The 13,565-nt window shown below is 36.1% G+C and overlaps 1 protein-coding gene across 1 annotated transcript in view; it reads right to left on the reverse strand.

The window, feature by feature from the left end:
• Window positions 1-13,565, reverse strand: part of CTDP1 (CTD phosphatase subunit 1) — a 101,074-nt gene that overhangs the window by 69,601 nt on the left and 17,908 nt on the right. The window contains exons 4-8 of the mRNA XM_027721513.2: window positions 12,888-13,016; window positions 11,405-11,555; window positions 6,700-6,790; window positions 5,445-5,611; window positions 2,776-3,861 (exon numbers count right to left, since the gene is read on the reverse strand). Coding sequence (XP_027577314.2) covers window positions 2,776-3,861; window positions 5,445-5,611; window positions 6,700-6,790; window positions 11,405-11,555; window positions 12,888-13,016 — 1,624 coding nt within the window. The remainder of the gene's footprint in view (window positions 1-2,775; window positions 3,862-5,444; window positions 5,612-6,699; window positions 6,791-11,404; window positions 11,556-12,887; window positions 13,017-13,565) is intronic.

Here is a 13,565-nt window from a genome sequence, read left to right on the forward strand (position 1 = left end):
CTGATGCTTAAAGCAAAGACCAGATGTTTCAAAAACTGAAGTAAGATTTAAGCAAGTGGAAAGGACTACAGGGTAGCCTTTTCTCAGTCACTCAGATTTATGAAAGGTGATTAAATGATACAGAATTCCTTGTGTTTTACAGTAAGTCAGGTAGATAGTATTTCCTGCCCTATATAATGAAGAAAATCCTAATTTTCTCCAAGAACAAGGATTTATTTAATTTCAGAGTTCAGAGTACCTGTGTCCACAGAGAAACAAGCTGCCCATCTCCAGAGAAAGAGACAAGTATACACAAAGGACAAAAGAAATTTAAATTATTTACTCTAATATGCTGGGAAGGATGCTGTAAATGCAACCTAAAATGGTTTTCAGTAGCTATTCATTTCAATGCAGCAAGCTATGATGAGGTCACTTTGCAGGAAGAAAACCCATCACTTCAAGACCTCAGGGGCACATTGACTTCTTCCCTTTTATGTCCTCTGACAAACTCTTCCTTTGCCTTCAAAATGCAAAAGCTTACCCCCCAACACTGCTGCAGGTTAAGCATATGTCATTAATTACATCTCAGCTAATGCAAAGTAAGCACGCAAGCTCTACTGCTTGTTGCAGTCCCAAGTCTGCCATTGTTAGCAGGGTCTCCCAGAAACAGTAAACTAATAGGTATGTTTGGATCACCTTTTCACAAACACATTAAAAAAAGAAAAGGTTAAAAGCAGCATAAGAACACTGTCTGGTCTCATGTCCTTGACTTCTGAGTAAAACTCAAGAAGGGACATGCTTTTGTAGACATCAAGCAGTGCCTCAGATGTTTGCCATGGGAGCCAGAGATGCGATATTTGTATGGTTTAATGGGAGCAAGAGAATTTGCTCTCTAACCACACAAGAATCACTATGAAAATCACATTGACAGATGAATTACCACAAATCCAGCTGTGACAGGACAAACTTACACCCTTTAAATCTCTGATTAAGTAGTTTCCTTCATGAAATTAGGATGATGCAGCATAAATACTCCCACCTAACAAGAGGTGAGAATAATATAGTCTCAATTTGAAAAAAGCCAAAACCCCATCACAAAACCAGAACCACAGTCAATCCGCAAGAATCCTACAAAGAAGGGTTATTGAAGAATACAGTTTTTTCACTTTAAATCCCCCTATTTCACTGCCAGTGTTACAGATATAATTACTAAGTGATGATGGAAGATGGTAATAGTATTGCTCATTAGACAGAAACAACTGCCAAGTTACCACTTCTAGATTTAGCGCAATATGTAATTTAATCAAAGCAAAGTTTAAATAGTTTTTTATATTCAGAAGTACTTTGGTGAATGATTCACTAAGAATGAGCAAGCGGTAAAGAATTTACTCATAAAAATGGAACACAATGATGTATATATTTATCTACATAAATACACAACCCTCCTCACACTGTACATTCCAAAATCAAACAAGGAAAAAGTCAACTGTTTCTCATTATCACATGCTGTATACCATAATGTTATTCAACTCTTTTCTCTAGAGAAATGTATATGTTTGGGAGGGTTTCATTTACATTTATCCTATCAATTTTAACCCCTCGCACAATAGCTGCATCTGATGTACAACTACATTCAAAAGCCATCAAGTGCAAGGTAGACAAAGAAACTTTGAATTGAAGCATTCTAAGATTTGAAACTGGAAAAACAGCAGTTATATGGACAGCTAATTTCATCTTCTAAGTTTTAGGTTGCTTTTACTACTAAAATCTCTATCTCTGTTTTTATTGTATGTTTTCACTCTTTAAATGCCTCCCTACATACACACTATCTACACTTAAGGTCATACACACTTCAAGAAAAGTATATACACGAATAGTATAGCCAGTGAAAATGTATCTTTTTTTAACAATACAAGCTAATGAAACAAAGCTGCTTCTGATGTACTAAAACCTTACATGAACACGAACAGCAGTCAAGAAAAAATAAGCAAAGAAATCAGCCCCCTATTGGGTTATGTCACCTAAACATGTCCTAAAACTACCCGTAAGTTTTAGATGATTTAAAGCATGCGGTTTTACTTTTAGATTTCATGGGTTTGATAATCAGATATTTAGATTCCACGTAACTTCAAAAGGCTAACAAAAAAAGTGCACTAGTAGCTAGTGCTGGCCTGTTAGCTCCTCTGCGGCAGCTACCAAAGGTGCATTCCTACCAATTATAGCCATGTAAAAACAGGCAGCTTTGTCAAAGACATCCCAAAAGTTACACTATGCTCTCTTACATTTCCCTTGACAAAAATGTACAGGTTAAGCACAGAGCAGTGACAAGGTACCATCAGTCTCAAGATAATTTGTTTGAATTCCATACCAAGTGAAACTAAACCATGAGAAGTTAGATCTGAGAAACTGTGAAAGAGAGCACTGCTAGAACTTTACAGCAAGACCACTATAAACTTTTCTTTGACAGAAATGTTGAAAGTTTCTATTCAACAATTTTAATAGTCAAAGACTCAGTATCACCAATTCTTAGCCAAAAAGTGAGACATAACACATTACATCAGAGGTTATTTAGTGCATCCTTCTTTTAACAATTAAAAACCACACGATTAAAAAGACGACAAAAAGAAAAATCCTTTTCAAAAGGCTTCTAAATCAATTTAGGAAGAATCTTTCCTTAATTTCAATTCAAATCTCTGTTACATTAAAGCCTGTAGGTTATACAGAAAAACAGCTCAAGGCATGCATGAACTGTATCAGCCAAAAAGCTGCTGGAAAACTCAAGTCTCAAATACCTACCTGTCCTTGCTGCAATGAGATGTGTTGCTTTATCAGGATCATCAGCACTCAGTACTAGATTCTTCACAATTTTAGCTCCAAGTGCTGTGGCATGATAGTGTTCCCGTGTTTTCTCAATGGGGAAGTTTGTTGGGTAAAGTCCACTAAATATTATGGTTACATCTGACAACACTTTACTTTTTAGTTCTGGTACTATTTTTCTGATGTCTGGAATTTCCTCAATCTCTTTTTTCAGGTATTTGTCATACTTTGTGTAATAATCAGTGTGAACTCGCACAAGGATCTCTTCAAGATATATTAAATGGTCGTCATCATCTGTATCATCCTCCTCCTCTTCCTCCTCCATACTCTGGTCTAAGGACTCACCCATTGTGATTCCAGACTGTTCGCTATTCTGGGATTCTGTTTCAGCTTCTTTCTTGTCTGCACACCCATTACCTAAATCACAAAGGCTTTCCTGTTCACTTTCTTCTTGTGCTTCAAGATCAGTTTTGTCCTGGGTATTTTCATCAGACAGAGATTGTGTGTCCCCAGAATGGTTCACCAGACCATCCTTTTTCTCACTCACATCAGTGCAACTCTCTTTCTCCAAACTGTCATCCTGCAGAGGTTGTTTGGATTTCTTCCAGCTTCTCTTTTCCTCATTCTCACTATCTGATACAGAAGTGGATGACTTCCTGGTATCCAAACCACCATCACTTTCACTGTCGCTAGACAGTTCAAAGTCCAAGACATTTGTTGTCTTCTCTTGGGTTTGCTGCTTCTCTGTAACTGTTCTATCAACTTGTTCAGAAAAAATCTGAGATTCTTTTGTATTTGTCAAATCGTTAGTGACCTCACTGTCCATTTTGTGATCGCTGCTATCATTTAAGGAGTCCTGGGCATCAACTTTATCACGAGAGTTCATATCCCCATCAGATGTTTCACTGTTTACAGAAGTACTTCCATTTGCAGTGCAAGTGTCCTTTGCAGCTTTCTTGAGACCATTGCTTTGTTCTTCTACACATATAACATTCTTTATTTCTTCAGCATCCTTTGCTGATGTCACTGTTGGATCCAGTACCTCTGGTTTTGTAGAGTGGTTTACTAAAACAGAGGCAAGAAAGAAAACATATATATATTCTCATTCTTCATGTGGGTTTTTTTTTAAGATTAATCAAAATTTAATTTTCTTTTACCTTAAACACAAAGTTGACATATGGAGTCAGACTTCATTATGTCTGGCATTCATCACTAGGCTTTTGAAAGTTGTTAACATATTCTAGGTGCCAGTGAGTACTAGAAAGAACTGGAAAATCTAACAAACTTTACTTTTATAAAGAAGTTATGTAACCAGTTTTTTTTTTCTTTAAAACATGCAGGTCATAAGTAATTATTTGTTAACTATGCAAACATTAAGCGATTTACCTTGTAGCATAAGTTTTATGATTACAACTCAAGGAAACAAAAATACTGCAATGGAGAGAAAAAAGGGGGGGCGGGGTGGGGCAGCATTTGCTTCATAAGGTCTTAATCCAGGACTATAGTACAAGAACTTCCTTTATAAACTTCCATGTCTTTCAAATATGACCTACTTTTCATAGCAAAATAATTGCATTTTAATACTTGAAAAGATATACATGTTTTAGCAGTACAAAGATGCCATTCAAACTTCATTTGAGACTGACTGAATGCAAGTAAATGGGTAAGAGTCACAGACAGAAAAGTAGTTCTAGGATGTGTCTGCAGATGTCTCTTCTGGAGAAAAAGAAATTGCAGATATCCAAAAATTTGCACACAAACATTCACCAGGAACACTGTGTGAAGTCACTTTGTCTCCCTTCTGTGTGCATGTTCCTGTCCTGCAAGTAACAATGAGAGTCAAGTGTAGAGGTCCTACATCACAGAGACCTGATTCAGGCTGAGTACATTATTCCTGTTTCCATATTGGACACCTCTAGTTCAACAAGGGAAGAAGAACAACGTCACATGTAGTAAATAAAAAAAAACAAAACAAACCTCGGCTAAAAAAAAAATCCCTGCAATTCTTTCCTAAGACACTGTGTTTGAAATACATTTTGCCCCCAAATTATTACTAACCTAGTGATACACACCTTCTAAATTCATTATGTGTATTACACTGCTGAGCCTACTGAACAAAAGGTTCTTGTGTCAAATGCCGGAACAACATGTTAAAGAGATGCTAAAAATCCCACATTAATTTTATTAGCATAATAAGGGAGGTAAACAGAGATCAAAACATTCATTTTCAGAATGTTGAGACCAGAGTTTAAGAACTATTACTTCCAAGTCCCAAGGGCAAGGAAGGGGACCAAAAAGGAGAAACCTACAGAAAGCAAATAACTGAAATGTTTTACATGGGCATGTGGGAAGAAACTGTCCCCCTCTACCTGTTCTTGACAGTTTGGTGTATTGCCAAACCAGCTCTCAGCCATAACACTATTACCACTACTCCACTTCTGCTGTGGTTGCCTGCCAAAAGGAAAGCTCTCAACAAAAACAGCCTAGTTTTACTGAACTACTCACATTTGAGTTGTCAACTACAGTAGTCTAGGATTTCCCATCTGATCATAACTGCAATACCACTAAAGACCACCACAGTGACTTGTATCAACCATGTTTTAAAAGTGGACAAAGTTGTAAAGGTGGTTTAAAACTAATCCAATTACCTTTCTTCTTCATTTGCATTTCTCTGGATCCAGGAGGTGCATTAATATCTCCTATCCCCTGAAAGTATACATACTTCTTCACAGTTATCAAATTGGGTGCAAACTTCCAAACATCCTCTCTATCATCAATGATGCAAACCATGGAATCCCCACATGGAAAGAGATCTCTAAGAGACAGAAGAGTTGATAAAATTGATCCAGTTTTAGAAATTTATATAGCAATGAAAGTAGTTTCTGTTGATGTTCTGGTTTATTATGAGCATGTCCGCAGAACATGATTATTCATTAACTTACAAAAATCTCAGCAATACTAAAATTACAGAATTCAAAATACAATATTCAAACAGATTAAAATTAATAAAAAAAGAAACACCTATTTTAAAATCTTTATCCCAAAGGCTAGAAGCAGAAACCAACAAACCTCTGCAAGAACAAAACATTACCACATTTCAGTCTAGTTTTCACTGTTTTTGTTGACAAACAGCCTGAAGCCAACTATCACATGGCCAATACACTACCTATATATAAATAGGAAAAAAGACACAAGAAGAGTTTTTAAAGAGTAGGCTCATCCAATCCAAGATAAAGGAAGCAAAAATACTAATATCACCTCTCATGTAGGTGGAGGAAGAAGAGTACCTAAAGTGCATATTAAAAAACCAGAGCAAGAGAAGAAAAAAGCTTCTCATTTGCTACAGACAGATGCAGAGAGGCAATAATTTTTAGTATTTCATAAAGCTAGATGAAACATATCTGTTTTTATACTCTGAAAAACGTGTGAATGTGAATTTAGATTACAATATGAATTCAAGGCTCTAGATGACCTAATTTCAAGAAACACTAGAGAAGAGAACCTGCTTATGGCACAGTTGAAAGCCAGAATACTAGATATCCAATTATAAATTAACCTCGAACTGAGAGTTTTGGTTTAATTAAGAAAACCCACAACATACAAATCATTATAAAAGATCACAAGACAAAGTGGAAATGTGGTTGTTGCAAGAATAAAAAGTGCAAGTGAAAACATGATGCCATTGCTTCACACTTTCACTGTTCTGCCACCACAGAACCCATTAAGTAGATGAAATACTGCAATGCCTAATATCTCAGTTTTACTGAGATGGTGTTGATATTTAAGAGGCAGATAAAGGACTATAAACATGACAAGTACAGAGGGAATACTTTTTATTTTATTTAGCACATTTTCTCTCCCTGTTGTCCTGTTTTGTATAATGCTTAAGACCTGTATACATACCTAAGATTCCCAGTTTTAGAAAATGGATCGATACATTCATCCCTTGACAATATCCGATGGGAAAAAAGCTTCTTTTCAGGGTCCAAAAATCCTTTTGGAAGAAGAAATTAAAAAGTTAATGTTCAAGATGTTTGTTCCTTATTGACATTCTACATAATTCATCTCTTTTAGTCTGCACAACAGCAGTTTAACAGACAATTTTAAGGTAAGAGGTTATATGGGAGAAAGTACAGCGGATCAAGTATTTGTAGCTAATTCAGTTGAATTAATTTTAAAAATCCCATCTCACTGTCTTTCAAGATGGCAATAAAACTGAAACGAAAGTAACTTAATTTGACCGCCAAATTAATAAGGCTGAAAGAGATATGGCAGGTGATAGATACACATGATTTTTGCAACTTACATTTATTTCTCTATAGCTGGTTCTTTAAAGCTAAATGCTCTCCTTAGCTCATTATTCCTAGGGACTGCAGAGAAGTCTCAAGAGTCGGCAATGTGCTGCAATACTTAAGCACAGTGGGCAAGTTAAGGGACAGTTCCAGCCGGAGCTCTTGCATTTGTAGGTTTTAAGTTGTACCTCTAACAACTACTTCAGTACATCTACATATAATAAACATATCCTGGGATTCCTAGAAATATTTAGGCCCAGTTGCAGTAACTTTTCTGACTGCACTCTTTAAAAAAAAAAAAAAAAAAGACAAACCAAAACTGAAACAGAAGCTGTGATAGTTGATCTTAAAGCAAGGTAAAATGCCCTTATTTAGGAAGTGGTGATTTGGGTGTACAAACACACATGCATATGCTTCTGAAGTAGTCTCCAATAATGAAGTTCACCCTCATGACCAGATCAAAGTCACGTAATCGCTTAGAAAGAAACTGGCATTTTACATGCTAATCTGTATTTTCATTTTACTGAATTTGTACTGAAGTTAGCATCAACTTCATTCTTATGAATAATACAAGGCAGTCAATACTTACTTGGGAACAATTTTTTAAAGTTTTATTTTCTTTTATTTTAAATGGTGGTCATCTCATTGTCAGAAACAGAGTTCAAAATGACCACAGACTCTAAGGACCAACTTTAATTTTCTTTCAAGGAGCTTTGAGATTTTCACAGACAACACGTTCAAGTCTTTTTAGCTGTCTAGCTCCCAGGAGTACGTTAAGTTGGGAGTTCAAAAACAGAGAGTATAAATTAAAAAAAAAAAAAAAAAAATCAGTCATCACATCTGAGAGTTGATCTTATATGTACTTAATATTAATGTGTAATTGGAGTAACTTAAAACCCATAAAAGCAAGAAAATTCCGAGTTAAGGACAGAGGTTCAACCTTAACTCACCCGACTATGCTTAAGAATTGCTGCAAACTCGAAGAATCATCCCCTGTAGTGAGACCCTTGCAGTACCTAGACATAATGAATTGAGAGAATTAGCTACAAAGATTTATTGCCATACACACAGATACTTTGACAAACTACATAAGCTGTCATACAAGTTGCTGTTCTTCCCAATAAAATTCTCTTCCACTAATTGTTTTAATACACTAAATTGGACAGGAGTGCACTGATTACATGGTAAAACCGCAATGATGCACTCAGTTGCAGTGTTGTCTAGCTAAAACCGTAAAAAAAGGGAAGCTGAACTAAAAAAGCCCAAATGCAAAAACCCTGTCTGCCAGGGATTAGAGACGAGGTAGCATAACAAAGGCAATGTTTGGTGAAGGTTTATCAGTAAGCTGCTACACTGAGGATACCGCTCAAAGATCCATCTGCACAGATAAAAGCCCACCTTAACAGAGTCGGGTCTTTCAAAGCTACTTGAATAACACAGAAAACAGTACTGGTCTTTAGAGAAAGTTCTTTACAGGTCAAACTGTTTGGTTTCTTTTAGATCCTCCCTAGTCAACTAAATCAACATAACAAACAACCTTGATGTTTTCGCATCTCAGGGGAAGGGCAGATAAGATTTTACTCATCATACATAATTTGTTTTCAGCAATAGTATGTTAATATAATCTTTAAAGCTTGGAAAAGGCTATATTGGTTATTCACTCTCCTATTCAGCAATTCTACTCCATGCAAGAGCAAACAAGACAACTAGTGAGTAAAGTACATACTCTTATAATTGAAACATTAGCTTTTAATTGGTATATGACAGCAAATAGAACATAAATCTGACTAAAGTCCTTACATTAAAAATAAGTAGATGCAGGTATTTCCACCAAGATAAAACTAAGCAGAGGTTACAATTGGCCAAAATAATTATGTAGTGATGAAATACTACAGGAAGCTCTGGATTATAAAATCCAAACTCATAAACATACTACTAGATACCATTTTGTAAATGAGTCAAACTAATAAGGGGTTTAGGATAAATTATTTCAGCAGATATGAATGGTGTTTACAATTATCAGCTAATCCCACTTAACAGATGATAGAAGGCAGCTGAGATGAGAGAAAAGGACTGACAAGATATTATCTGTTTGCAAAAGCCTTCTAGGACATGAAAGGTGCAGCCCAGAGTTCAGATTTCACAAAGAAATACAGGATGTATATACAGGACGTAAGGAAACAACCTTCTTCTTATGAGAAAAATCCACAACATTTTGTTACAAGTTCTTTCTTTATGTAACATAGGAATAACGATAAAATATCAAACTGACAGGTCTCTGTGAGAAATCATTTAACCAATACTGCCATCAAGTGTTCTCTGTACGTATCAGCTACTTACTTCTGTTACCGCATCTTGGTTGCACAGGAGAACAAGAGACCAAAGACTGTATCAACTGTTTCTCCACAGATTTCAACTGAAACTATCACCATTACTGCACAAGTAATTCACTTGCAGTTTGAATGCCTTTGATGAGGTTAACTTCAGGCAAAAATCCACAAGTCTGGGGATACAGGGAAGCAGCAATACCCTAACTAGCTCATTTGGTGGCCATTTCCTCTATAGAATAATGGAGCAGCTTGAGTATGATGCCCACTAAGATGCTTGTAACATTTCAAGTATCAGTCTATCCTAGCATGGGGACTGTAAAGTAATCCAAATTTTACCTCGGAGATTAAAATGGGCAGAGGACCAAATCACACATAAAGAGAAGATTGAGCACTCCTATATTATGAGTTAACTACCTCTGCAACTCATTCTTCTCCCTGGCTTTAAAGCCTATTTGCTATACATCTTCTGATTTTATTTGGTATACATCTTCCGGCCTTAGGCCACATGCCAGATTTTGGTACACAGATAGAGGTGAGGAAGATTGTCCACCCACTTCTAAATACCACACAGGTATTTAAATCTAGTGTATGAGAAACTATCCCCCTTTTGTTACACAAGATAAAAACAGATTCTAAGAAGAACAGCTGGGTACAGAAGTGTCAATGCATTAGCAGTACACAATGTATAATCCAACAGTGAGACTGACAAAGCTTTAGGAACATTCTTCAAACAATAGTCAATAAAGACTGAGTAACGTAGAAATGTTCACTTGGATGGGCAGGACAGGACACGGCTCTCAAACTTTCTTTCAAGGAGAATTAGCTGCAGACTACAAATAGGCATCACATTCTGATTACAGAAATATTGTATGTTGTCATTCAAAAGTTTCGTATGTGTCATTACAAGCCTCTTCTGTGGTATTCAACATGCAGAAAGAATTGTTTACTTATATATTTTTTTTTTAAACTGTTTGAAAGTTAACTAAGATAGTTAGCTCTCTGACTATTTTGGAATCTTCCTCTCTTGCCAAGAAGTGGGATAACTGGGACAGTGTTGTTCATAGCACTCCTGGCAATAACACAAATAAGTAGATGTGAAAGACAACTTAAAAAAAAGCTAGGAGACATGGAACAGCAGCACGGACAATTTGACATGCAGAGTCAACCTAAAACATTGTTAATTATATTGTCTTAGACCAACAGACTTGATAAAGATAATGCTTGAGGAGATAATGCTATTCTGCCAGGGTAGACTAAAACTGGCTTTCACCCCATCTTGACAGTTTAAACATATGGTCACATTCCTAACATAATTCTGACCCATATCCTTGCATAACCAGGGCAGTTTTCTTTTCTACTTGGAAAAAAAATTCATTCAGTGACCCACACAATAGACTACCACTGCTATAATTCAAATGCAAGTTTTCATTTACTAGGAAAAAATATTTCTAAGTTCTTGAAAAGAATATGTGAAAATACTGCTAGACTTCTGTTTTTCCTGAAGTAAGTGCATCTCAGCTCCAGGACATAAATAGAACTGCTGTAAACTGTTTTATAGCAGCAAAATTTCCTTTGGTGGAAGGAAACAATGTGGGGGGGTTGGTGTTCCCCACAGGAGGAGATAATCTCACATTGTTCGTTTTTATGGAATGGTTACTTTAGATTTTTAAGACAAGTGATTTTGTAGATAATTTTTAGAGCCCATTGACATAATTCCTTAATTCAATAAGAAGGCACAAGTTGTCATGCCACAATCTGATTCTCTAAAGCACATCTGATGGTGGAAAAAGATTATTTCTACTATTACAGGCCATACAGGCACTGTCTTGTAAACAAGTTAAGAATTCTACTTACAGGACTATTTAGGAGATGGCTTTGCACAAAACAAAGAACAAATACTTAAAAACAACCAAAGAAGGAAAATTAGTCATGTGAGTATGAAGGCTGAGGATGCAAATATTGTTAAAACGTAAACATACTACTCACCTGCAATTGTATGTGCATACAGCCTGCTGCCAAAAGTAAAAACATGTAATTCATAGAGCTTGGCAATTTTCTCCAGGAATTCCTTACAATGAGGACGTAAACGCGTGTGCAACATTGGCTCACCTCGACCTAACTGGAAATGAAATATTCCCTAGAAGAAAAAGCATGTTGAATGTTATCAAAACAGTAAAAAAAAAGTCAGTATTCCAGAAGTGCCCTCTTCCATGACTTCCACTACCTTTATTTGGTCTGACTAGACTAAAGCAAGTTTTGGCCACAAGATTATGTGGATGAATAAAATTCGAAGCACATTTTTGCTCTGTGCCAGGCAGTCCAACAATAAAGTTTTCAAATGCAGGAAGCTGTACTGTTGAAAAGGTTATGATTACAGGTGTGGCTTTCAACCAAATCTTTACTAATGGCAAACTAATCCGAGAAATTTCTCAAGCTGCTTTTTTCAGAAAAGTTCAGGATCTCACTCCAGTCAGTATCTCTCAGTGAACTTCACACATATATGTACTGAGCTCAGAGAAAGACTTTGTTGGATGAAAAAATATGATGTCTATGCAAATAAACCAGCAGATGCAAACCAGGAAGGAAGCTTGTAGATAAAGATCCCAGTCAAAAATCTCAATATTTTAAAAAGTATTTTTCTTCAAACCATGCATTTACACAGGCAAAGGCATAGCCTTTCAGGTAAAAATGGAGGGTTTTTTAATCCTTAAGTTGAATATTCACGGTTCCCTTTCCTCTTCATTGCAATGTACATTGTTTTTTGCTAGGAAGTGTAAACACGTGTTGAATCTACTGGACATGCAAGAATGTCAAGAGGAAAGAAAGAACAAATAAGCAATCACAGTTTGCATGATACTGACATTTGAATTTGCATCCTCGGTTCACAGACACTGTAGACACATTTCAACATGCTTCTTGTTTTAAAGTTTCCAAATTGGAAATGTTACAAGCTAACAGTCCTTATCAGTTCAATGACAAGCATTTAATGAAGAAATTAAAAAGCAACACACAACCTCTCCCTCCCCACCCAAAAAATCCCCAAAGAGGATAAAAAAACTAGACATACTGAAGGAATGACAAGCATAGCAACACAGAGAATTGCTCAAAAAGGGACTTTGAACAGTAATTCACTATATCCACCTCAGACTTGGAGGGAAAATAGTTTCATTATCGAGTACTCAGCTTGTGAATTGCAGAGAAAGGAAAGTAGAGATTAAAATTAGCTACCTGAAATTTCTCTCTTAAAGTGATTAGACTGAAAAAGTGCAGGAAAGCTTGAATGGAAGAAAGAAAACTGTCAGTTTCAATGTAGAGAGAAAGGAACATATTTCAGAAGACTTGTTTCTTATTTTCTGTTATCCTTTAATTGCAATTTTAACTAATCACAGCATGTTCTCTTAAAAAACCATCATTTAAATGCTAGAAACATTCCTGTTGTTACACTGGTTTGAAAGTTACCACCAAATACCTTGTTGGACATTTGTTGGCAGTGCTGTTCTGTAGTATGGATCAATGTCTGGTCCAAATCTACCATGAGCACCAGTTTTCTATTTCGATGTAGTCGCTGTTGATCTTCCCTTCCTAGCTGCTCAGCTTGCTGTAACAAAAATATTCACTGCTAAGCTTAACTTAAAACAAATAAAATTAGGTTTGTTGCCTTTTGTGTATTGTAAACTTGGGAAGTAGTTCTGCTACAAACTAACTGCATAAGAAGTTATGCTTCAACATAACTGTAGCAACGACAGCTTTGCCAGCAGTTTTTCTACAGAAAAAAACCCTACTCTCAAAGTCTACTTTCAGATCTTTGTGACGCTTGTAACTCTTAAAATTGGTAAGTTCAGCACAACTTTCAAATTTAATAAATAAGTAAACCATCAAGTTAATTTAAGACCTAGTGTCTTGAGAGGAAATAACAGTAGCTCTGGGGTACACAAACAAAAAGTTCATCAGTAGGTCTGAGAACTCTGACTGCTACGTTCAGTAATTTTGCATCAATTAGGTACAGTCTGGCTGACAACACCAGGGTGAGTATAAAACTGAAGCTGCTAATGACAGAATTATAACTGTCAACTTCAGATTAAAGAATATGTGCCTTCAGACATATTTAGTTAAGATTATGTAGTCCTATGTGGGCAATATTATCAAA

This window comes from Pipra filicauda, unplaced genomic scaffold (genome assembly GCF_003945595.2).
Source record: "Pipra filicauda isolate LSUMZ 115617 unplaced genomic scaffold, ASM394559v2 scaffold155_size1731166_pilon, whole genome shotgun sequence".
Lineage (NCBI taxonomy): Eukaryota > Metazoa > Chordata > Aves > Passeriformes > Pipridae > Pipra > Pipra filicauda.